Below are 27,487 nucleotides of genomic sequence, written 5' to 3'. Positions count from 1 at the left end.
TAAAAGGAAGGAATTTATGCTCTTGTTTGAGTGAAAACGATCCAGAAGCAATTCTCACTTTACAAATTCACTGGGAATAGTAACTTCGTTAAACACTATGAGGAAGTCAATCAACTCAACAATACATACATAATCTAAACTATACACACAGATGAGGAGACACAAAACCAGCTTTTTTCACTCAGAGTCCTCGTGCTTTGACTAAAACACTCTGTGAGGATGAAGTGGGTTTGCTGTCATCTTCAACAACCACCTCTTTGGCGACACCGTGTGCGTCCACAACAACTGCGGTTTTCTTCAAGTCCTCGTATTTTTTCTGTCTATCAGCCATGGCTGTGCAAGCCTCAATCACTTCATCACTTTCAAAATCATAATCGCTCTTCAGCTCAGGAGCTTCCACAAGGAGTCTTCGGGCTTCATCTTCCTGTTTCGCTTTTTCACTGAGAGCTTTCTGTTGCTCCCGGAGCTGTAAGGCCCAGCCTAGGTCTTCCTCCCAGAGGGGGCGCTCGGACGGATGCAGGTGCAATGCCACTTGGAAGGACCGTACAGCCTGGAATGCACAGAGGGAACGTTAAACGTGTGGAAATTACAAGTGGAATCTATTTCAATATATTTTAAAATTTAATTTATTCCTGTGATGACAAAGCTGAATTTTCAGTAGCCATTACTCCAATCTTCAGTGTCACATAATCCTTTAGAAATCATTTTAATATGCTGCTTGGCTGCACAAGAACCATTTATTATTATTAATCGATGTTAAAACCGTTTACTACCCTGATAACACATTCTTTAGGATTCTTTGAAGAATATAAAGCATTTATTTGAGATCTAAATCTTTTTCAACATTATAAATGCCTTCGCTGTCACTTTTGATTAATTGGATGCTGAATAAAAGCAAAATTTATTTAAATAAAAAAAACTTCTGACCCCAAGTCTCCCCTGACAAATCCACCAACATAATTTGTAACACGCGTACATCTTGAGATTAATCTTTAAATATAATTCTTCTAACCAAACTGCAATCTCAAGAAGACCAATTAAGTTTTATTTATTTTTTTAAATGAAATGTTTTAAATAAAATATTAAAATGTTTGATATGATGAAAAGCACTGGCACACTGAATGCTACATCTGCCCTCTTTTGTGTTTTCCTGAAATGTAACATGGATAGCACTTCAAGAGCACATACCTTACACTCCAAAATGAACATAAACAGATGTTTATTTCACAATCAAACCAAATGAGGGTTCAAGACTCCTTGCTAGTTCTCATGATAAAACCTCAGCAGCCTTCTGGAACTAATGAAAATGTACTAAAACAACTTCACTTACACAAAAATTCATTTCCCATTTCTTAAAAACCCACTTTAAGAAATAAGTTTAAAAGAAACACACATGTGGTTTCAGCTCAGTACAAATAAAGACCTTATAAGCCTTAACAAATCACATTACCCATGCCTGCATACAAAAACAGCAGCTGCAAATCACATTATTAAGAATGAAACATTCAACACATCTTTCAATTCACTTCACACACTGAACTACTGCATGTGTCAGATTTTCAACACTTAATATTCAGTATCCACAGTATTCAAATGACCATCAAAAAGCTGAATATTTATTTGATGAAGATGGCTTTTATATGCAAACAGCATCACAGCTGCTTGAGTGCTGAAGAGGTCGTTCAGTCTATGGAGAACTGATATAACACATGTTCATTTAATTCTGTATGAGGTCTAAAGCCTAGTTCCTGCTGTGAATCAGTCACCCTCCTCATGTTACCCAGGGGACAAGAGGATGAAAGAGAGAGAAGGAAAGACATTTGCTTTCTCTTCATCTCCTGGGAAAATTATAAATTCATAAATAGGATTTAGGGAGGCATTTTACCCTCATAATTGCCCTATTGACTCAACAATCTACAAAGAAATGGTTGACTCCTTCAACAGAAACACTAGATCACGTATCAGCCTGAGCGAGTAAGGATATTAGAGCCAGTGTGAGCCAGAGCCAAGAATCCAGCCCTTGTCAAGAAGGAAACCTTTAACGAGGAATAAAGCCATCTGATGGCTTCGGAAGACCTTTTCTCCTCCAGAGTCCTGATCGATTTAACAGAGATGATTTCAACAGTTGTGCTGAAGTCATGGTATAGACTCACTCAATCTTGCTTTTCCATTAGGGGTGACCAACAAACGAAAGTGAAAAGTGCTGAATCCTATAAAATGATTTGTGTGTGTGTTTGCGTGTACAAATACAAAAGTTACTTGCCATTTTCATGTGGTTATAACAAAATTATAACAATGTAGTGTTATAGCGAGGGCATGTGGGCAACTCAACAGCCCCTCATTCCAATTTAGGGACCTAAGCTAAAAAAAAAAAAAAAAAAAAAACGTGATCATCAAAATCATCACGTAAATTATGGCAAATTATGGCAGAGGCTGCCATAATTTCACACTTTTCATTTTTCTGACCTCCAGTGTCTTTGCCCTGCTGAACGAGGCTGAAGAGGGTGAGGGCACGCAGGCAGGGGATTTATGGTAGCTTTAGCCCCACCAGGGTGTCAGGACAGGGGCCTGGCATCACTCGAAATAGCCCCTGGAGGTCAACTTCCATGGTTATGAAGAACCATAGTAGGGGGCGTCCTCTTACTCTCATGCCTGAAACAGTGAGGGTACATGGGCTTGGCATTGCTGAAAAAGGCCCCTGGAGTTCAGCATTCATGGTTATGAAGAACTGTTAATTCCCAGAGTAGGAGGCCTCAAGGTAGAGTCACCCCCACCAGGGTGTCAGGAACGTGGGCCTGGCATCACTTAAAAAAGCCCCTGGAGCTCAGTTTTCATAGTTATGGAGAACCACAGTAGGGGGCATCATCTTACTCTCATGCCCGAAAGAGTGAGGGTACATGGGCCTGGCATCATTGAAAAAGGCCCCTGGAGTTCAGCATTCATGGTTATGGAGAACCATCAATCTCCAGAGTAGGGGTCTTCAAGGTGGAGTCACCCCTGAAAGGGTTTTGGTACCTGGCATCAGTTTTCATAGTTTTGCAGAACCACAGTAGGGAGTGTCATCATATTCCCATGCCTGCCAGAGTGAGGGTACGTGGGCCTAGTATCGCTCAAAATAGCCCTTGGAGTTCAACTTTCATGGTTATGGAGAACCAGAGTAGGGGGCGTGCTCTTACTGTCTTGCCCGCCAAAGTAAGGGGGACATGGGCCTGGCAATTGCTCAAGGAAGCCCCTGGAGCTCTGTATTCATAATTATGGAGAACCATCAATTCCCAGATTAGGGGTCCTCAAGGTATATTCACACCGTCAGGGTGTTGGGTACGTGGGCCTGGTTACGCTTGAAAAAGCCCCAGAGGTCAACTTTCAAACGTATGGAGAACCAGAGTAGGGGGCGTCATCTTACTCTCATGCCCACTAGAGTGAGGGTACATGGGCCTGGCATCACTCAAAAAGGCCCCTGGAGCATTTATGGTTATGAAGAACCATCAATTCCCAGAGTAGGGGGCCTCAAGGTAGGGTCAACCCCTGCCAGGGTGTCAGGTACGTGGGCCTGGCATTGCTGGAAAAAGCCCCTAGAGCTCAGTTTTCATAGTTTTGGAGAACCATAATAGGATATTCTCATGCCTGCCAGTGTGTCAGGTACGTGGGCCTGGCATCACTGGAAAAAGGCCCCTGGAGTTTAGCATTCATAGTCCAGGTTAGGGGTCCTCAAGGTAGATTCACCCCGCAAGGGTGTTGGGTACGTGAGCCTGGCTTGAAAAAGCCCCTGGAGGTCAACTTTCATAGTTATGGAAACTGTACTTTTGAAACTGTACTACACCTTTTGTGCAAAAAAAAACATGACCCTTCTTCTCCAGCCTCTTCATCTCTTACTCAAACAAACTTTATAGAACATTCCTTTGGAATGAATTGGAGATTTCCAGGAACAGCATGATTTTCAGTAAAATGTGCTCATAATGTGGTAAAATTGATCGGATATTAATGTTCTGTGAGCTGGAATGAATTGTACATTGTAAAATGAGTTGTTTTTCTTTAAAGAAACTGTTAAATTATGCAATATTATGATTATAATGGGGGATACTATGAATCAGAATCAAGAAAAATGCTAATTACATTCAACTGAAAGGAGACAGGCCTCGTTTAAAAATGATCAGCACGGTTCCAAACATTTCAACAAGGTACAAACATTTATACTATAAACTCTACTATGACCCAATATACGTAAATTTTATTAAAAGTAATTATTTACACTAAAGCCAAGGTAGGTGATCTTATTGATGTTACACAATGAGAATGAACACTGGCACAGTTTGAATAAATCTTTAAAAGTATGTGCTATCAATTAAACATTTAGGCGGAAAACAGTTATCGTCCTCGGTGTGAAAAGCTTTTTAACAAGAAGTCAATTATCATTGCAGCAGTTTTCAGAAAACGTGTTTTACGATCCTGCAAAAAACTACAGCCCTCTTAAAAATCACAGAACGTAAACATTAGTCCTAACATTTCATTTGTGTCCTCCTCCATCCTCAGGTTATTTTGTTCTTTGTTGAATGACTTGACAAGGCATGCTTAGCTCAAAATAGTAAAGTATTTATTCAATCTCTAGCCAAGACGTCAAACTCAGTATGTGCAATGAGCGTTTGGATTACAATACACACACGCAAGTAGTTACTAGCTGGAGAACTGCAGGATCTGCATAGTTTTTCTTTCATTAAGCATGTCTGTCTAATGCATACAATCACACACAGGTCGAGACATGTAAGGTGTGGCAGTGTTTCTCTTCAGGTAATCTTCCATGCTCCTGGGCTTGGATGTACTGAACTACACGTTTCACCACAATGACACTCAATCTGAGTGATGGATAAGTGGCAGGAGGACTCATTCACCTCATACTGACTGACAAGGACACTGATACCATAATGCGGAGAGATGCCAGCTGGAAGACTGCTTGTTCGCTTATGAATGGAAGAGATGCCTCAGTATGCTGAATAAACTGCTTTTTTGGAAACAATCCCAAGGCTGGCTGTTCATTTAGACTATATAGATAGTTGCCTAGGGCCCTGATGTTTGTGGGATGGGATATAAAAAAGTAACATTTAAATAAAATAAAAATAATAAATAACATTTATTATACACTGTCCTGGACAAACCAAGGTTGGTCCAATTGCAATCAAGAACATAACTCTGCTCATCGAACCAAAAAAAACATTGAATCTTTGGACTAAACATCACATTTATACACAGATGTACAATGTTATTATTTTTAGTTTGTTTTCTTAAAAAGAAAATGTTGCAGTGTTTTTTTTTTATGGTAAGACCTGAAGGGTCTAGTTCAATCCAGAATTAAAATTTCCTGATAATTTACTCACCCATATGTTATCGAAGATGTTCATGTCTTTCTTTCTTCAGCTGAAAAGAAATCAAGGAAATTAAGGAAAACATTCCAGGATTCCAGGATTTTTCCTTTTTTAAACACAAATGCTTGTCTTGCACTAGCTCTGCATCCACGACTTCAAGCATTATGTACTCAAACTGAAAAGGAGAGGTCGACCGATGTATCCGCTATGCTGATTAATTGGCACAGACAGTTGATTGGCGGAACTATCGATTATCGGCAAAAATCCATGCCGATAGTTTTTTCCATTGCTGGGTTGGGTCCGTTGCTGAAGCGGCTGAGAAGGTCGTCATTATACAGCAAAGTCTATATAGTCTTTGTTACACAGCACGGAAATCACTGACAGCACGTGCCGTTTGTTTAGACACGTATGCAATTTCAGTACTGTGGCCTTTGTGTAGATATTTAAAGATGGCCATCGTTAGCTTGATTGTTGATGTAATGGTAACACTTTACAATATGAGTGCATTTTTAATATTAAGATTGATAAAAGCTGTAGAATAGAAGTATTGTTCCTTGTTAGAGTGTGTTAATTTCAGCATTTACTGATATATTTTCAAAAATTTTAGTTGCTTTTGTTAACATTAATGAACAGTGAACTAACTGTAAAGATCAATATATAATTAGTATTAATATTTTTATTCATTTAAAAAGAATGGCTCAGTAGGATACTTTTTTTGTTGTTGTTTTTTTTAAATAGTAGAGCACTACTAATTTTCCGTTCAGTATCCATGTTAAAAACTATCGGCCAATTAATCGGTATCGGTCAGCATGGTCCAACCTAGTTATCGTATCGGTATCGGTAAAATCCAATATCGGTCGACCTCTACTGAAAAGGTCACGCATGACGTAGGTGGAAGTCTATCCAAAGAAAGTCAAACACCCTTTACAAAAAACAAAAATAAAACTAAGATGTTGGACGATTTTGAAGATGGAGGAGAAAATGAAATGTAGTTTTTCACCCTACCTTACCTTTTTGAACCAAAGTACATAGACAAAGAACTAACCACACGTGACCTTTCCAATGAGATTATGTAATGCGTTAATCCACGGATGCGCATCGCAGAGCTAGTGCAAAACAAGCATTTGTGGTTAAAAAGTATATACATATTTTTTTTTTTAGAATATTTTCCATTGTTTTTTATGTAAAAACTGACACGTTTTAACTGTTGCGCTTGTGTCTATTGCAGCATCTTTTGCATGAAATGGCACAACGCTCACTCCCATCTTCTTGGATGTTTTTCCTATTCCACTGCCTATGTCGCATCTTTGTCAACACAAAAGAGCGTTCTGTGTGAATGGCGCCTAGCGACATGAACGCGTCACACATCGGTCAATCACGTGCACCGACATGCGATTGGATCGTTCTTTACTCTTTACTGTTATCATTGGCATATTGTCAAAGTGTCTAATTCTAACGTTCGGCAATATTTCTATTCAAAACCGTGATTCCTCGATTTCTAAAAAATACATTCATGGCAAAACACTAAATTCGAATGAATCAATAAAATCTGAAAAAAAAAAAAACAAAGAAGCTGCACTGAAACTGCAATTTGAACCTTCAACCCGCTGATCCCCATTGAAGTCCACTATATGGAGAAAAATCCTGGAATGTTTTCCTCAAAAACAACTAAAGAAGGAAAGACATGAACATCTTGGATGACCAGACGATTTCTGAAAATAGAAATCATTTAAAAAAAAAAAAAAAAAAACTGGGGGTGAGTAAATTATCAGTAAATTTTTATTCAGGAGTGAACTAATCCTTTAACTGTGTTTGTTTGGTTTAAATTGGACTGACTAGATAATTGTAGCTCATTACATAAAATCTACTTACTAGCTCCACTTCGCCAAGACTTAGTTGGGCACGGCCCAGAGTTTGCCACGCCTCCCACCAGAGGGGACGGAGTCTGGTGGCCATCTCTGCAGATTGCACAGCCAGGAACACCTCTTGAAGGGTGATCAACACCTAAGGATTACACATTAAAAGGTTAGAAGTTGACTCAATTCTTGAAATAGTTTCTCAACACTGGTTTCAAAATCTAAACAGATTTTAAAAGACTAAGCTTCAAACGGTTGCCAACTTTGTAAATGGGTACAGAGAAAACTGGGAATCATACACTAAATGAATGTTGATTACACGCTACTAGACTACCGGTTGTTTCCAACACAATTAAAGTCACACAGAGCACGTGCCTCATTGCTAGAAGACGCATGACAAATGAAAACAATATGAAGTGTAAAAATGACAAGTCTGTGTCTATAATACACTACATGAGTTTCTGTGAAATCGGTCTTCTTGTCCCACTGGCCAAAATCTTCAGGCTGGCTTTTACTTATGCCAGTGTACACTGACTCCTCCAGACTGAAAATCGGGGCAAAAATTTGGGCAAATGCTGTGTAGTGTATTCCAGCCTTTACAAAATCTGGTTCATGCAACTTACAACAGCTGTTGCAGTACATTGTTAGCAAACTACTTTTTTTTTTAGGTAATTTTGAACAAAACTTAGTCATTTTAGTTAGATATCCAAAACGACTGATATAAAAAGCATATTCAGTTTTCCTGAACTAACACATGGTTAATTATCCTTCAAGTTTTGTCTACAAATTAATTTCAAGAATGAGCAACTCCGTTCATATTTACTCAGTTACATCGGTAATTTAAAATTTTATTTTAAACATCAATAAAATGTTATGACAATGCAAATCCACTTGGGCCATAGACAGACAACATAATGACAAGAAGTGAGCAAACACCACACTACGTGGCAACACAAGGATTTTCTTGCATCACAGATGTTTCCATTATGGAGTTTTATTTACTTAAAGCCTTTAAATTCAGGTCAGCCCAATAATCAAAGTAAATACCAGCTTTATACAGGGCAGGGTGTTGCCAGGGTAACAGCAGTTAAAGGACAAAACTGGGCTGTAATCTTAGTTTCCAGCAGATTTGATTTGCAGGCAGGCTGAAAAATGTTAGCTTCACATGTTAGGGTGAGCGCTACTGCTTAACAGGTGCGTAACAGGGAACACGCTGAGAAGTGAAGAAAGGACAAATTGAGAAGGGAAATTAAAAATAAACTTTATGTAAACTCTACTTGTTGTGAAACATTGCTTGTAGATGGATCAGGACAAGACCAAAGCTAACCTGTCGCTTCAATGCGATCAGATTACTAATGAAAAACACACTCAATCATCACCTTCTCACTCTTTTTACAGCAGGGGATTAACCTTATATGATCGTGTGATCAGTCAGGAAAAGGTCCCTACAAGGGGAAAATAAAGACATCCAGATCTTGTAATTGCGACCAGTAGAGAAACAAACCCCTGACCTATGATGTGCTCAATTGCTTCTCTGGGAAATCCCCACTTATGATTTTGGAAGTCATAATGACATGATGTGAGCTCAGGATAAAATAAGACTGTCTGGACAGTTTTATGCAGGCAGGAAGAAGAAAATGCACATTAGGTGCAACAAATAAACGTGTAAAGTCAACTTTTCACAGTAATGTATTATGATCAATAGCAATTTGAAAGAAAGTCCAGAGTCGTCTTCTGGTAATTATGCCTTTACGGTGTTGTTCATGTGCACTCAATTCAGTAAATCAGCTCAATAAATTGCGATCATTCTAACACGATGAACAGATGTTCAGCCTCTAATGAAGTTTCACTGATTGCAATGGATACCACGCATTCTTCACTAATAAGAAATCCAAGGCTTTTGAATGATTTTGTTACTAAATATAATACCCTTAATCAAAAAAACAAAAAACAAAAGTCAAACAATTTTTATACCTTGTTTTTTTTTAACTTACTCTTTATAGCATGTACAAAAACTATGTAATAGGTTGTATTTACATGTATTTATTCATTCATTTATTTACACTACCAGATTTGTAATGTTTGTAAAGTTCTTTTAAGTCTCTTCTGCTCATCAAGCCTGCATTTATTTGATCCAATGTATAGCAAAAACAGTAAAATATTGTAATAAGTAATAATTTTCTATTTGAATTTATTTTAAAATGTAATTTATTCCTGTGATCAAAGCTGAATTTTCTGCATCTTTACTCCAGTCTTCAGTGTCACACGATCCTTCAGAAATCATTCTAATATGCTGATTTGTTGTTCAAGAAACAGTTTTATGGTTATTATTATTATCATCAATATTTTAAAAAGTGAAGTAAATTATTTTCAGGATTCTTTGATGAATAGAAAGATCCAAAGATCAGGATTTTTTTTAAAATATAAAGCTTTTGTAACATTATAGACTATACCATTTAAAAGTTTGGAGTTTTTTTTTTTTTTTTTGAAAAAAGATTTCTATTTCAGATAAATTCTGTTCTTCTGAACGTTCTATTCACCAAAGGAACCTAAAAACAAAAATTCTTCTCAGCTGTCAACATAATAATAATAAATGATTTTGAGCAGCAAATCAGAATATTAGAATGATTTCTGAAGGATCATGTGACTGATGCTAAAAATTCAGCTTTGGATTCACATGAATAAATTACATTTTAAAAAAATATTCAAATATTCAGTTATTTTAATTAGTACAAATATTTCAGAATTGTATTGTTTTTGCAGTACTTCGGATCAAATAAATCCAGGCTTGGTAAGCAGAAGAGACTTCTTTAAAAAAAAGAAGTTCAAAAACTTTTGACTGGTAGTGTATTTTATGAAAAAACTATAATAGAAACCCTATTGTATTGTAAAACCTGCTCTATCACTGTTAAATTCACAGTTTCACATAGACTATTTGACTTAGGCTTCATCCAGTGTCTGAAGTTTACACCCACATCCCGAGACGGCATTAGATCTTTGAATGAGAGTGCTAGACGAAAACTTATGACTGCTGTTGTTGCTTTGATAGAAAATTTAATCAGGAAATCAATCAGCTGAAAGGTGTTTTAAAGTCCAACCTGTCATTTCACTCACACTCATCCGTGCCAAACAAAACGTTACAGAGACATAAAAGCCAAGACACTTATGCCAAAGATAAAATGAAGAGCGATGAAAGGGGAGTTTAAAAATGAGCAATAACAAAGGATGGAAAATTTTGAAAAAGAGCATGTGAGAGACGAGAAAGACAAAACAGGGTTACAAGAAGACAAAACAGACTAAATGGCTGGATGTAATTTGTCCTATGTTAGTGAAATGAGCGAGCAAACAAGTGTGTTTGTGTGTGTGTACTCACTTTAGTAAACAGTCACTGAACATATATATGCACTTTTATAACATGCGTGTATGATTGAGTAAGAAAGTATGCAAATATCTATGTCAAGATTTAAGGGCATTCAGCAAAAACTGTACAGACTACTGAAGTAATCCAAATGATGCAACCTTAGCCTATTCCTGAGAAGAGCTTACATTACAGATATGTTGAAATCAGCAAACTCTAAAGCTTAAATCAATCTGTTTTTTTCAAAGATCACAGAAGTTTGTCATCATTTTAAATGCTTGCAGTTTAAAAATGACATGTCAAAATGACAAAACAAAGTAACTATGATCCTGACAAACAACAAGGAGAGAAACTAAAATGGTTTACATGACACTAAAATCTGCCAGTACCCTCTATGTAGTGTAAAAACAAATTCAACTAAGCCGTCAAACAGATGAAAATGAAACAAGCTGTCAAAAAGAGAAAATCTGATATTTTGAGTCTGTCTCTGCCAAATCTGTAATGTCCTAATAGCAGACTCTCATCTTGACTGTCAGAGCTAAAGCTGAAATGAGATGATAGGAGTGGATAATGGACAGGAAAGAGTGAAAGACAGGATATTAAAGGAAAGATGAGTGAACGCGGTGAAAAAGCAGGAGATAAAAAGGCTGATCAGGTCATTTGTTGACTGAAACTAATGGGCATCTTTGGCTCATTATAACCTGAAACCACCATCAGCTCGGCCCGCTCTGCCATCTTAACAATAACAATCCATTCTGTGATTTTATCAGCGATTTTCTGTGAGCATTATGCAGACCTTATACAAATATATCCTGTTAACATCTGTTTTGTACAAAAGCAGGTGCTTGCAAACATTTTCCCATGAATACACCGGATAAAGTCGTTGCTCCAGCTTGTTAACGCTGAAGAAGTAGCCCGCCTCGAGGGTCGTCAAGCGGCTTTTCTTTTCTTTTACGGTCTTAACGCTGTCATTCATCATCGTAAAACAAGTTTACTATTCATTACAAGCTGCTTACACATTAATGCGACCTATTACATTTTTTTCCAAAAACAGCCCACCATCAGCTGAAGCAAACTCTATGATCCAGTTCATGACATTATTTTAACCAACATTCAGTGAACAACGAAAATACAATCATTTACATTACACAAATGCCAGTTTCAAAACCAGTCTGCATTTGGAGACACTTTATTTACATTTTTTGTTTCATTTCTTATGCCCTTAAAACGTTTTGATCTCAAAACTTTAATGACAGATAGATAAATATGAACCACTGTTGAATCACTGATGTCAGATGGCCAATTTTAATGATGTCCTTACTACGTTTCTGTGCCTTGACAATGGTGGGATCTTGCTGAAATATCGTAATTTGTGTTCCAAAGATGAATGAAGGTTTTACAGATTTGGAACAACATGAGGGTGAGTAATTAATAACTTTTATTTTTGGGGTGAGGTATCTTTTTAACAATTGTATTAATAATTGTGTAATTGTAATCAGACAGGGTAATAAAAGTCTTTGTTTACGACGTTTCATTGTGTTCAATACATTTCTTTACAAATGCAGAAGTGGTAACCAGATGGTTACATATCTACGCTACTAACATGAAGGATCCCATGTCTGATCCCAAGTAAATATGACTCATGAACTGGTGAGTTAACGACATAGTGTAACAGCTTTGTCCGATCACCACTGCACAAGACACTTAAACCCAGCGGAGCTTTCCCTACATTAAAACACCAGAAAGCATCTGCTAAATGGCATCATTTATTTATTTATGCTGATGTGGGTTGCATTTTCAGGAATGCTATCTAAAATCAGCAACGTCCTCAAGAAATAATCATTCCATCCAGAGTGAAGGACAGGTACAGTATGTCCATCGTGTTCTTTATGTAAGATACAGTGTGTGCGGTAGCAGCACAGGACTGCTAGAGAAGAGAAGGGAGAATACGAAAAAAAACCTTGATGTCAAAATGTTCTGTTATAAAACTACAGATAAGGAGTATATGTTTGGAGAGTGAAACTTGGGGAGGAGGAAATGAAAATAACAGCCAGAGAGAAAAAGAGAAGAGAGGAAAATAGTGTGTCAGCATAAGAGCTGTGTATCTCTACGTATGGTAAATTCCACTATTGCAGACTTACCATTTACACTGAAATCAATTTTACAGTGTGTATGAACTAAATAGAGTTTCTTTTTTACCTGTGACTTCATCTCGTACAGTACAGCATTGTCTGGTGTGAGCTGAATTGCCTCATCCCACCTCTTCAATGCCTCCCAGTTCCTACAGCAAACACAAACAGAAAGTACCGCTGTAAATTATTATTTAAAGTAGACCTATTACACCTGTTTACAAGATGTAAAGTCTCAGGTGTCCCCAGAAGTGTGTCTGTGAAGTTTCAGCTCAAAATTCCCTACAGGTCATTTATTATATAATTTCGAAAATTCTGATTTTGAGAAGCAGAAACACACTGTTTTCATGCCCGTATCTTTAAATGCAAATGAGCTGCTGCTCCCCGCCTCCTTTACCAGAATAGAGCTGTGCCTTTACAACTCATACCTCAGATATTCTGCTAAAAAAACTGTTTGGTTTTGATTATCATGTCTATAATGCTGAATTTATGTGTTTTAAACCATAACTGTTATGGTTTAAAACATCTGACATAGGGTTTTCTGAGCACACACATCCAAAGCACACGTACAGAAAGTGGCTGTCACACTGCATGTGAGTACTAAACTCAACTTCTTTTTCATGTCTTATTGCGCTTAAACTGTCAAACACACACAAGTTTATGTTAAAAATACACAAGTTACAAAAACAGTCTGTTATGTCTATAAAGGCAATCAGCTGGAAAATAAATCACATATTTACATTAGATGTGTGTGACAGCAGTGCAATATACAGTAAATAAATCAATAAATCCACTGCTCTCTTGTCCCCTCTGAGGCTGGGACTTTAAATAGTGTTCTGTTCTTGTCAGCGCAGCCAAAGACAGAACTGGCGTTATAACTGGTACACCGATGTTGCTTGCAAAAACAGAATGGTGCCGCCGTGGGTTGGGGTTGCCAGGTTTTCACAACAAACCCCGCCCAATTACTCAAAACTAGCCCAATCGAATTTCGAAAGGGGTTAAAAATCCGTTAAAAATTGCATTTGGGTGATAAAATAGACGTTTTTTTTGTCTGGGTTCCCTTGGTAAATTCACATTTCAGGGGCTAAATATGACGTTATGGGGTCGATTCAACCCGCAGACACCAAAAACAACCCGTTGCTACAGTGTTAAAGTAGCCCACTTCCATGGGAAAACTAGGCAACATTGCCGTGGATGGAAATGTGCAGATTAAGGGAGCGGTAATATTATAATAAGATCCCCTTTCTACATCACCGTGGGATCGAAAGCTGAGTTGTTCTTTTTCACGTTTTCTGGCTTGGTAGATGCACCCGGGGGCGCAATTATAGCACTTAAACATTAAAAAAGTCACCTTTTCATGATATATCACCTTTGAAAGATCAAACAACTACAGTATGTTCAAACACACACAGAAAATAAAAATTTGCACAGCTGCACACATTTATTAAATCTCATTTCTGCAAGTAGTAAGTCACTTCATTGTCATAACACTCATTATCTAATCAAACTATCATTAAAGGCCAAAGCTCTACCATGCAAAATGTGTTTAGCAAGATGGATACGTATGACAAATGGAATTTTAATTATTATGCAACACCTACAGCAAATGAAAACACTAATTGCCAGTCTTATTCGAACCAAGTGCACAACAAACATTTGTTGGGCCGAATAAAAAGCAAAGTCACACTGATACGATAGATGATTCAAATACACCTTTTAGCGAGTCTAAGGGAAACTTGAGGTCAATTTCAGCAATTACAGTCAAATTTAGAGTAAATTTTAATAAACAGACTTTAAAAAGCATGCATTTGAGTGGCCTATCAAGCCTTGGAGAGTAAATCAATTTTGGCTATAATGGCAAGACAAACATGTTTCTAAATGTACATGTACAGCTTTCTGGTTTCATATACTATAATATAACGTATGACTGCACATACACACCCTCACAACACCTGAGGCAGACTAAGCAATGTAATGTATAATGGTATGTATGGGGTATGTATCGGGGACGGCATGTTTAACACATGCAACTGCAAGTCTTCTCTTGTTTTCCTTCCATCCAGAAAATGCTAACTGACAAAGGGGTATAAATAAGTTTATGGGGTTTCAAAAAACACTTTGTTATGACTACAACTATTACTCAGAAGAAAACTGTTTCCTACAACTAGTAATTCAAAGCTATTCGACTTTAAATTTAACACAGAAAAATTTCAAATGCTTACATCATAAAATTTAACTTTTCAGGATGCAAAGGAATGTTCTTGGGGAAAATAGGACACGAGTAGACAGTTTTCCGTAAATAAAACCGTAAGGACTAAAAAGGAACCAGACTGAATGTTATTTGATACTAGGCCGTGTTTAAATTCTTGGCATACTAGTAAACTTGCGTGGACAATTTGATATCAAATAATCAGGTCATTTTTTTTGAAGAAGCAAACACTTGTTGTCAATTATCTTTCCCAAACTCTATTGCTCTGCTCTGCTTGTTGTGAATGAATTAATTGTGAAAGGAACCAGCAGGCTTGTTAATTGAAAACTGCTTGCTGGTTCATTGATCAAGTGTTTTGAAAATAAACGTGCAGGTATGTTGTGTGCCTGAATGTTTTACGTCAGAAAATTCAGCCTTCTAAGAACACTGAAGTAATTACTGCTCCCACGTCACAGAGATTAAAATGTGAAGTTCAAATTTCAAAACATGCTGGTAATGAGGGTCTGACTTCATAACCATATTAAATTAAAGACTAAATTTCAAGCCCATACGAATTCCCGTAATTCTTCAGAGCAAGCAGTCACCTCCTCTTCACAGAACCAGCTTCTGTATTTACACACTTCTAGCTAGTAAAAAAACTAAGCTAGTGTTAAACATCAGCTGTGCAAATACGACATGCCATTTTTCAAAGAGTCCATAAAAAAAAGTCTAGCTTCTTCAAGCTGTTCCACGTCTGTGTTTATCATGCAAATAATGTACAGTGAATAAACGTAAGCATCCGGTACTTCACAAAGACTTGTGGTTATTGATGAGATAAGGACGTCCTACGAAGGAATTTATCAAAGCACCCAGAGGGGAAGATAAAACCCTCAAAGTCAGTTAAAGAAATTTGCTAGTTATTTTCCAAGTACGTGATTGTGAAACACGTCATAAGCTATGGAAAGGCAAAAAGTACATAGTGTTACCTGCAAAAGTGGGCGCAGGTATGAGGAAAGGTGTACTCTTCCTTTCATATTTTCATACCTCACACCAGAAGAACATAAAATTAGCTGACTGCACAAAACATAGTACAGTAAATAAAACTTTATACTGATACTATACATGGAACTTTCTGTATTTAATATTAACTTTAACAGCATCATATAACATGTTGAAACATCTCAGCCAATGTTATGGGAACAAAGGTCAGCCAGCTTTGTAATAAGCAGTTTTAAATTACAAATTTGCTCTGTCACAATCTTACTGTGCATTACTAGTAGAAAAGTAAAACAAGTGTTTGCCAAAACATCCTGTCATTTTTCTCAGAACTGAAAAACAAAACATGTGCTACATGTGTTAGTGTGAATGTGGTTTGGGTGTGGTTTTGTGAAACCACAAATGTTTTGTGAGACAAATGACACTTAGCACTTATGCTCCACCTCATCAAAAAAAGATGTAAGAACACACACAGAATCTCTGTCAGGTCTATAAAAATAATGCGGGTCTTCACTGTACTATATGTGAATGACACCCTCATTTTAGATATCTCATTATACAGATGTTACAAATAACACTACAAGATCTTTGGGCATTTGCACTGCGAATGGAGACAACTTGAAACAGGAAGAAAAGAACGTACTCACAAACACAACACTTGGCATCTCCAAAAAAGTGTGCTTCAGTGTTCAGTGTAGCATCACTTTTTGACATTATTGGACAATGTTGGATATGAACCAAATTTAAAAGATCACGTGAAGACCCTCAAGAAATGTTTGAGCAGAAAGTCAGAATTCTGTTAGCAGTGTTACATACAGTAGCCACTGATGCACTGAGCAGACAAACATCTACAACACCACTGGTACAGTATGTGCCAAAGCACTTCATCACTATGATCTAGAAGTCCTGTTCCTCCCTCGGTGAGGGACGCTGGGGCAGAGACTTTACGGCGCTGTCTTTTTAGCCATGTTAAACCAGGAGTCACGTGACATTGCGCAATGTTATGCACTATTACCGTCATCCTTAATGTGAGTGACATTAATATCTGTGTGTAAATGTACCTTAGACATCAATGTTCCATGAACCCCCTGCAAACTTAAGCATTTTTGGGCATTTTTCAATTTGTCGATGACAGGACAGTGGATATACAACAGGAAGTGAGTGGGAGAGAGAGGGGGGGTGGGATCGGGAAAGGTCCACTAGGCGGGATTCGATCTTGGGACACCCGAGGTGCATAACATATGTCGGCGCACTGCCCACAAGGCTATCGGCGCCGACAAACTTAAGCCTTTTTTAATTTAAATTAAAGACAATGTGATTACTGAGGAATTTAATAATACTCTGTGATATTAAGTCTTAATATCGCAGATTATGCTAATCAAAAACAAAGAACATATTTATCAGCAAGACATTGAAAGTTGAGTCCAGCATTAGGAATAGGCTGACTAGGTAATAATAAGTAAACAGTTGTTCGGTAGCAAAATCTTAGCATGTATCATCACTTCTGCAATGGAAACTTACAGTTGGTCTCATTTTATCCCTCTTAATGAAATATGGCAGAAAAGTTTAACTCGAAATGAATGTCACCCAGGAAATAGTCCCACTAATAGCGGAAAAGCTCTGACATGTGTCAACATTACTGACAGGAGACACAAGCCATCTGTCCTGTCACTTTTTTTCATGAGACAACTTACTGAACATCAACGAGACAAGGACTGTAGGATGTTCACATGATAAAATCGGGACGATTTCACATACTGGTCAAAACAGGCAACTCTCCTTTTGCATATGGTAGTGGCTTCCGGTCTTTAATTAAGATGAATTTCGAGTGACATAAAATCTAATTTTTCCAACCTGACTGTTTACACTGAAGTCATACAGAAAAAAAAGATAAATACTGCACGTATCTAAATTATTTTCACATCTTAAAATGATTAAAGTTTTGCATTATCAGGTTACTCAACAGTTTATATTCAGTAACTGTGGCTGTAAGCCTAAACCTAACTGAGTGGAAGTTTATAAGAAAGAAAAGCCCCACCAAGAAGTAAAAGAAACAAAGGCAAAGTCATGTTAATACTGGGATAACTAATTGGTCATAGGGTTAAATGGCAAAGTAAGCAAACTGCTGAGAAAATTCAGCTTTATGATCTCCCATGCAGCTCAAGAACTAACTTGTTATATTAGGTTAGAAATAAATATATTGCATCTTCTAAGCATGGCACTAGTGCTGGATAGCAAAAGAATATTTATATACAGTGGCGATTCTAGACCTCAATAATATTATTTTGCTACACGCTATAACAAAACAAACTGATTTAAAAAGTGTACAAATCTGCTGCATCATTGTACAAATAGGCCAAATTTACCTGCATCTTTCTGATATGATTCGAGATTTATGGGGGCCAGATCAAGAGCCAAGCTCGTTGGCACAGGGGCACTGGCCTCCATGGTCCCTCTCCAAGAATCGGCCGTTTATACGCACTAGCAAATAAAGTATGCTTCATAGACACCCATACTACACACCTGTTCACTTATAAAACACAAAGAAGCAAAGTGAGTTTCAAATGCAGTTTAAATATAGTGTTGACCTAGACCCACTGTCCTCCAGCTCCATGTAATTTCCTCATCACAATCCACTTATTCTTCAAAAAACTTGATTATAAGAGTCGCCAAGGGCAACACGCCTCTTCGGGGGTTGCTGGGTTTTTTCACTTACTGGTGTAAAGAGTTAGCCAAGACCATTGTGTAATGGAACATCATCACTGACCCCAGCTATAATGGCTAACAAGGACGTGAAAGTTAAAGGTGATTTAAAAGTAATAAAGACGTCTATGTGTTTTGTAAGAATGTGAATGAGACAGTCACCTCAAGTAACCTGCTGTAGCACCTGCACTATTATAAGGCAAATATTGTGGGCTCTTATGATAAATTGCTTGCATTGTTTCTCATGTCTGCTGAATGATTAAATATAAATTTAAAAACACCAGCTAAAATATGCATTGATACCTCCAGATTAGGGCAGAGTAATCGGATAATTATATATATATATATATATTTTTTTTTTTTTTTTTTTGTAGTAATAAAAATAGACTTAAGTGAACAATAGCCTTTAAAATGACTTAAAATACATATATAATAGCAATGCTGCAATAATAATCAGTTCAAATAAAGTATCAAAAGCAAGTAATCGTATGGTTTTATTGAACAAAACTGTTAAAATACATAATGTATTATAAACAATAGAGCTGATGTACATTACACGTTATAACACAGCCTGCAGAGGGCGCCAACGGATTGTTTTTACACTTTACTGTGCAATCTAATCAGTGTTGCCAAGTCCGTGGTTTTCCCGCAGAATTGGGTTACTTCAAAAATCACTTCACACCGAGTCTGAAATCTCCATCTAAAACTTTTGCACGTTAAAAAAAACAAAAAACAAAAACAAGACCTCACATTGTGTTAATCACGTTTACACAATGTCTCCGAAACTTTTGTCAGTCATAAAAAAGTACGGATCAGGTTTGATTTTCTGCATTTTCGCATCCATAGGACGCATTTTGATAGGAAAGGATGACGAATACAAAAAACAGAAAACAGAAAACCCATATGAAAATTTCAGACTCTGTGTGCAATGACCTTTATACTGTTGCCGCGGGTTGTTTTTCATATCTACGGGTTTAAGCGACCCCAAAAACGTAATATTTAACCTCTGAAATGCGAATTTTACAAGGGGAACCCAGCCAATTTCTTTATGATAGAACAGCTACAGACACTGTAATTTCTTAAATATGTGGACATCAAAACGTGTAAACTCAGAGTGAGGGTTTAAACTTTTATTTTGAAATCGCAATGAACAATTAGCATATTGAGAAAGATAATGTTGTATTCTCCTGTGTTTGCATAACGTTAGGTTTATAAATGATTTACCTTACAAATCTGATGAAATGGTGCACGTTGTGTTCCCAGATGAACGTTATAATAAACCCAAACTCACAACAACATGCAGAGATGGAGTTTGAGACGCTTGAGATTTAATTGAATCCTAGTGTTTGTGAATTCTTAATAGCATTATGCTTTCTTATGATTTTTAAATGGTTTTTAATCTGTGGAATGCGCCACTTCCGGTATTTTACAGATGATCTGATACGCACAAAATGCAATCAAGGATTTTTTAAAATCGAATACTCACAAAAAATTGAGGAATCACTGTAGCCCTACTCCAGATACACACTTGATTTCTACAATAAAAACCTCTGAGGGATAAAAGATTGCCATCTTACTCTTCAAGACTGTATATCTAAAACATATAAACATATAAATCAATTATGTGAGCATTTCCACAAACTGTAATGTTTTATATGTGAATGTGGATGTTTTATGTATCCTTCATTAATTTCAATTTGTTCCAGATCTCCAATACATTCAAATATAGAGCCGTAGAGGTGTAGATTCACTACATATTCGTACAGAATGACAATGAATGGATGTACCAAGGTCTGATGAGCCTAGAGAACTCTCTTTGGACTCTATTTAAGTCTTCCCTGGTAACATAGTGCTATTTTTGCCCTCCGCAGTTAAATGACCCACTTAATGAAAAGTAAAAAAAAAAATATATATATATATATATATATATATACACATGACATGTAATGTAGTGTGCAGTTTTTTTTGCCTTTTTCCATATTAAATCTCCACCCTGCTAAAAAAAATTATACATAAAATCTGTAATGGCTTTACTGGTTTTAATGGAAACTGTAATGGACCCTGTGGGTTTCTGGTAATTGGTCACCTTCTATTGGTGGCTTGTTAAAATCACTAGATCCTAATAATGGCATATGTCCCAAACACACTACAGAAATCCATTTAATGGTTAAAATGTAATGTTTTGTAATGTTTGTAATGGTATTTGTAGTGGAAATCATGAAATGGTTTCTATTGTTTTTCTCAGCAGGGCACTAGCAATAAAAAGGGATGAACAGTTTGTACAAAAACCGGCAGAACATTTCCGTAAACAAAATCCCCATATTGAACACACATGATCTTTAATTATGATTACTTAACATAAAAATTATTTGCTCAGCAGTCAATAGGTACAGTCAAACATTTTACACTCCATTTTACATACCATTACCTGTCAATTTTATGAGCTCAACTGTAAGAATGTCTTCGCCAAATGCAAAACACCAAATTTGCTGCCAAAGAACATTAATAGGACAAATGGCAAGTTAGAGCCACAGGGGTGATTATACAGAAACGGTAAAACCGGTGACTCTGTCAATTACTTGATTTGATCTGGCAATAAATAAATTCAACATCCCACCAAAGACCAGCTGCTATCAACGCCTTAGAGGCATAATCCCATTTTCTGGCAACACGATCCAGCCTTGCTTTAATTTCCCTGAAAAAGCAGGTGCAACAAATATTGGGACAGTGCTACGGTAATCACATCATGAGCGACAGCGACCTACAGCGCACTATTACGCAGTTAGAGCCAAAGTGCTGCTTAATCATGCCATTAAAAAACATTGCAGACTACAGCTCTTAAAGGAATCCAAACAAGTATGGAGTCAGAGAGTTGTGGAGAAGAAAAGAAGGAGCTAAAAGGTTGTAAAACTGAAGATTGACACTTTGTCCTGACCTCTCATGGACTTGTTAAGGCTTTACAGGGTTAGGCCGCAATAATGGCAGCTTGAGTTTAATCCATGCCTCTAACCCATCTTCCAGTAAATTCAAGCTATTCTTTTATCCTCTTCAAGTGCTATGACGTTTACTGCCTTTCTTTGGACACTGAGAAAACAAGTGGCCTAATTAGACTTTGTTCCAGTTAACTGGTAAAAAGATGAGAAACTTGAGAAAGAGCCCTTTTTTCCCTTCATCTCCCATTTCCTAACACCCACTCAGCTCGCAGACTTGAGGATCATCCTAATGTTTATACGGACACACCTGCTACACTGATTCATATCAGAAATGCTGCCTCCGAGACATAATTACTTAACATCTTAGGAAATTAATCATTTAAGCAAAAAGCGCAAATTGAAGTGTATTACCTTTCAGCTCAGTCGTGCTTCCTGACCTCTGGTTGAGCTTTTCACAGACATGCTAAAACTGAAAGTCCCATTTGAGTGCTAAAATTTGCAGCTTCTACATACTGAACTCCTGTCTAGGCCTCTCTGGCCACTTTCAGTTATTGAAAGCCATTAAAAGAATAATTGAATAAATATGAGCTAATATGAGCCCAGTCTGTGTTCTTCATTCAGGATGAATAGCATAAATAACTGGGTGTAAGCCAGTGCTCTTAAAAGTATAGCAAACCCATAAATATAGTTGAAAATGTCTATATAATTAATTTGCATGGGGGTCTGAGCTGTCAAGTTCCAAAAAAGCATCATACTCCATACAACTTAAACTACGTTTTAAGTTTTCCCGAAGTCATATAATAATTTTGCATGAGCCAGCATATTTTGGTTGAACTATTTCTTGAAACCAGTTCAAACAAGTGATATTCACATGCAGCGAGTCCATAGCAAACCCACAGCCCCATCTGCTGGATGAATGTGGCACTGTTATAACTGACAACGTAAGACTCTCTGCTTATCTTCTTTGTTGATCACTCCAAGAACTCTACAATAACTCTTGACAATAACTGCTTTGTCATGTTGCTGGCTAATGTATTGACCTGCTTAAATAATAACTAACAGATGAATAACCGTAAAAGGCAAAACGGCTGTCAACTTTTCCTGGAACGATTTTGGCTGGCATATGCCTCCAGAATGTAAAAAACAGAGAGACTTACTGAAAACCAGGTAAGCGGAGAGAGGTTTTCCATGGTACAACAAGTATATTATTATCTAGCAGCTCTCTGTCAAAATCGGGATACCAATGTCACAACAGCCTGTATGTTTGTATATGCTACTGTTCAAATGTTTAGGGTCGGTAAGATTTTTTAATGTTTTTTAAATAATGAATCTCGTATGTTCACCAAGGCTGCATTTATTTAATCAAAAATGAGGTAAAAATAGTAATATTGTGGAATGATGCAGAACTTAAAAACAGTAACATTTAGAACTATTATTACAACTGAAATAAACTGTTTTACAAATTAATATATTTTAAAATGCAATTTATTCCTGCGAAGGCAAAGCTGAAATTTCAGCATCCATTACTCCAGTCTACAGTGTCACATGATCCTTCAGAAATCATATGCTGATTTGGTGCTTAACGTTTTGTGAAAACTGTATTTTTTTTTAAGGCTTACTTGATGAATACAAAGTTAACAACAAAAAAAAAGAATAGCATTTATTTATTTTAATTGCATTCAAACAATTTAAATCTTACTGACCCTTTACATTAAAACAATAGAGTACCTAAGCAAGGGAGTTTTAGACCAGAACACAGTATATTACAATGGTGCACCCACAAAACACTATGGAAACATTTAACGTCTTTACATAATTTCAACTCACTGACTCACTTTTTTGACTCATGCCACATAATTGACTGTTACTAAGAAATAAAAACAGTATTGCAATGTTGTTTGAGACTTGTTTTTTTTCAGTAAACACTGTGTACACTGTTTAATAGCTTGTCCAATGTTTAGTCCTTTGTTATAAACACAAGACTCCTGGAAATAAACATGTGGATTTAACAAGCACACAAAACAGAGGTCTACCTGCCCTGCTCAGCGAGCAGCATTCCCTCATCCTTTAGTCTCTTGCTCTTAGCAGCACAATCTTCCAGCAGCACCTCTCGTCTCCGTTTGATGACGTGTAGCCAATCAACTCCCTCTTTCTCCACATCCTCATCATCCACTTCCTCTGAGTCCTTCTCAAACTGCTGCACTGTCGTCTTAGAAACTCTTTCCCCCACCTTACGTTTCCAGCCAAAGGAGGCCATCCTGGGAGAAAAAAAACAAACAAAAATAATGAATTTCTTTCTATTCAAAAGAAGAAACAGCTACTGTAAGACTAAAAATAGTGAATGCTACATTAAAACATACTGTAACAATTAACAGGACAGCCACATGCTTTCAAAAAATTATTTTTACAATACAAATAAGCACTGCCAATAGTGATTCAGAAGGCAGATATGTTCTTTTTTTCTAATTCTTTGGTAATTTTCTACATACAATACATCATATTTACATACAATGTAAAAACACTGTCTGTGTGTATCAGGAAAAGACATGACAAGGACATTTAAAACTATTCTGAGGCCAAAAAATGTCTACAATGCATGTATACAATGTATTGTAAGTTTTAGACCTATTTGTTATATTTATTTATTTAATACTACACTGCTTTTTACATGCAAAAGCACTGACAAAATAATTCATCTGTGATTATTACATTTGCATAACACTACATTGTATCAGCATATCTGCCATTGGAATCAAAAAAGATAAAAGCGTACAACAGACGTTATATATTCAGACAGTCATCTCTACATTTATTTTGAAGTGGTTTAGACGACCTAGGTAACTGTCCCAGAAACACATTTAAAAAAATGTAAAGTAAAAAAACACATTTTAACACACTTTTAAAACAAATGGATGCATTATTGTTTTTGCATTTACAATGGCTTAGTTCACTTGTACATATCTAGATCTCATACTGAACCTGTAACTGCAAGAGGGTCAAGTGCACTTGTAATACAGCCAACTTAAGGTCAATAACACGCTTAAGCTGATGATGTCCTGAGTAGCACATGGTTGTTTTACATTCCAATACGACTTACTGCACAGGTCACAAAATAAACTGAAGACGACAGTCAATAAAGCAGTTTCTGCGTCATTTTCTAAAGAATCTACGTTTGCATATGTAGCTGAATATGTAAATTAAAACTATGCATTTAGAAATGCCAAACCTGATTTATAAATAGAAATCAAATTACCCCTGCGTCAACGACAGACTCTGTTTTCATCTATGTGTTACGCACAAATGTTTTGGATTTGTCCACTCAGCTCTTTAACCCGGAAGTACTGTAATACTCTCTTAAAGGTACACTGCCAGTATTAAATGTTCAACGTTACGACAACTGAGCCCGTGTGTGTGTTTTTAATTGACAAAAATAGCACTGAAAAGCTAATTGTACAGTGTACCATAACAAAAAGAGGGGCATTTATTTTTACAACAACAACAACAAAGCTTTTTTGGTGTTAGTGAACAACTTTATGTATTGATCAAGTGTTTTGATAAATCTTAGTCTTCTTCTTTAGATTATTTATAGTAAAACATTTTAATAATTGAATCAGTATTTCATTATTGTACAATGTGCGCACTTGTTTGGTTTTTTAAGGAGGTATGTACATGCTTGCAAAGATATCTGACATGAGAACAGAAAGAATATTTAAATAAGTAAGGGTAAACAAAAACAATAAATAATTATAATTTGGTATGAGTCTGGAACCGAAGGTTTATGTAGAGATTTGTGCATTATTTACTCCAGGGGTGGGGAACGTTGATCCTGGAGGGCAAGTGTCCCTGCAGAGTTTAGCTTTTAGGAGACAGGTTGTTTTTTTCTTTTCTTTTTTTTTTTTTAGGACACCGACCCTCCAGGATCAAGATTCCCCACCCTCTGATTTACTCTATATGCACCTGTATAAATAAAAATATGCATATGTACTAGGGGTGTGCAAAGCAGCCGGTATTTGTATCTGTATTTGTATTTGTTGAGGGGAGAAAAGTATTTGTATTTGTATTTGTATTCGAGTAAAATTCAAAATAGGCGTAAAAATCCAGTTTTTTTGCGTTACACTTCTACACACTTTTTTTGGCTGGTGGAGGACCAAGAGATCTCAGCAGCAGCCACACTCTTTTCTATTTGGTTGCCCAAATCCATGTGAGGAGTTCCAACTAAGTTAATGAGTGACGGGAAGCTATGCTAAGGTGAACTGGGGAGTCGCTCTCTAAACGTGGGGTATTAAAATTGCTTTTGAATGCGCGCGCGCGTTTTACTTTCGGTTTAGTTTTAACGATGGCGCGAAACTCTCTGCGGTGCTGAGCGTGCATTCCACAATACAAGACATTAATTTAACAAAACTATTCAAGTGGTGGGACACAAACGGGATTTTGAAAAGTGTGTCCCCAGTGGAAATTACGCCCCTGCGTGAGTGGAGTTATCATTTGATGTGAATGTATGCCAGAATGTGCGCTGTAGCACAAAATATAGTATATTTCTTCAAAAGCAGATTGTGGAGACATTTTAATTGTCCACAATCAGAAATCGTCATATCACACACCCCTAATTGCAATGTAGTTTGTACAAATCTGGAACAGAGGTTGGTTAAGAGAGAGAGAAAAAAACGTCCGGTTCCGAGTTTCAGCGGAGCGCAGTGTCAGTGACAGGGAGTGATTGACGGCTAATATCTAAAATCTGTTAAGAATGTAAAGATCAAGTTTAGTTAGTTATGTAATGTTGGAGAAAACGGCGAAACTGTCACTGTATCAGCTCACAGCAGTCTGGGCAGTAGTTAGGCTAGCGAAAGTTTTGTAAAGAAATAAAAACAAGTCGCACCGCAACGATTTCTCGCACTCGCACAAATGCTTCCAAATATATTTTGCGGTCGCGCAGATTAAATTTTGGGAGCATATGCCCTGCCCCCAACCCCTCCGACTCCTGAATGTCACCCACTCACTCGCTCATGCGGGCATGCACTGCGGTCTCATGAGGAAACGCAGCTTTTTGATATAAAGTTTTTCTTGTTCCCGAATACAAATATTTTTTTAAGTATTTGTTCGAAATAAGTATTTGTAAAAAACACGCTATTTGTGCCTTTCCGAATACCGTATTCGGGTTCGGCTCCACCCCTAATATGTACGCTGCCCTCCAAAAGTTTGGAAACACCCCTGGCAAAGTGTGGTTTTGGATGATATCAGCATAAGTCCTTATCATTTTTTGGTGCAAATACATTAAAGTAACTTGACATTATTATTGATGACCAGCAATAATAATTTTCATTTTGATTACATAATAATGGCAATATATACATGTCAAAGTCAGACATGCCCCTTTGCCAGCTCTGATGCCTGGTTACTGGTTTAAACTTGGCCCAGGTTTTTAAAAGATTTTTGGGTCAGCACACCTTAATAGCTTCAACAATTGATGGCCAGTTAAGTTTAGAATACAATGAATTTAGGCCCAGATTATGCAGAGCTGTAACAGCTGCTAATGGTGGATATGTTGATGAATCGAATTTTTATAAATATATGTGTATATATATATATATATATATAAACTGTTTATGTAATAAAATGTGTTTTCGTAGTTTGTGTTGTCCCTTATCAGTGCAAAATTATCACAAATTAAAAAGGATTCATGCCAATATTGTCCAAAACCCCACTATTCTAGGGCGTTTACAAACTTTTGGAGGGCAGCGTATGTAATAATAGTATTATCATCATTTTAGCCTTGTGTTCAAACTGACACATATAAACTGTGGAAATGAAACCTGCAAAGATCAGAGTTGAAACATTAAGAAAGCTGAATAGTTATTTAGTGCATGTTTGTTATAATCTTGTGTAAGAATCCCACTGCCCCACTCTTTTGTGGCCAATTAACCTTAAGAACAGAATCAAGCACACTAACCTTTGAACTGCACGTTGATC

General features: G+C 36.9%; 1 protein-coding gene across 4 annotated transcripts; it reads right to left on the bottom strand.

Annotated features, from left to right (window-relative positions):
• ttc33 (tetratricopeptide repeat domain 33) lies at positions 1-27,487 on the bottom strand. Of its 4 annotated transcripts, none has more exons than XM_051109525.1 (5): positions 27,468-27,487; positions 23,554-23,778; positions 12,771-12,852; positions 7,230-7,361; positions 1-550 (listed from the first exon to the last, which is right to left on the bottom strand). In XM_051109525.1, exons 2-5 carry the CDS (start codon positions 23,775-23,777, stop codon positions 182-184), a joined length of 807 nt encoding a protein of 268 aa, XP_050965482.1. In that variant the 5' UTR covers position 23,778; positions 27,468-27,487; the 3' UTR covers positions 1-181. The 4 variants fall into 4 exon arrangements, with proteins under 4 accessions (XP_050965482.1, XP_050965480.1, XP_050965479.1 ...); XM_051109523.1 differs by lacking the exon at positions 27,468-27,487 and adding an exon at positions 24,747-24,848; XM_051109522.1 differs by lacking the exon at positions 27,468-27,487 and adding an exon at positions 24,774-24,848.

Source organism: Labeo rohita, chromosome 5 (genome assembly GCF_022985175.1).
Source record: "Labeo rohita strain BAU-BD-2019 chromosome 5, IGBB_LRoh.1.0, whole genome shotgun sequence".
NCBI lineage: Eukaryota > Metazoa > Chordata > Actinopteri > Cypriniformes > Cyprinidae > Labeo > Labeo rohita.
The sequence above is the reverse complement of the archived record's forward strand: the minus strand, read 5'-3'. Positions and strand labels throughout refer to the sequence as shown.

Bases quoted from the DNA above. Each gene is read 5' to 3' on its own strand.
- ttc33 (XM_051109525.1), bottom strand. From the start codon at position 23,777: ATGGCCTCCTTTGGCTGGAAACGTAAGGTGGGGGAAAGAGTTTCTAAG. The intron at 7,362-12,770 runs GTAAAAAAGAAA...TGTAATCCTTAG, and splicing joins TGTACGAGATGAAGTCACAG to GTGTTGATCACCCTTCAAGA. The intron at 551-7,229 runs GTAAGTAGATTT...TGTGCATTCCAG, and splicing joins GTCTTGGCGAAGTGGAGCTA to GCTGTACGGTCCTTCCAAGT.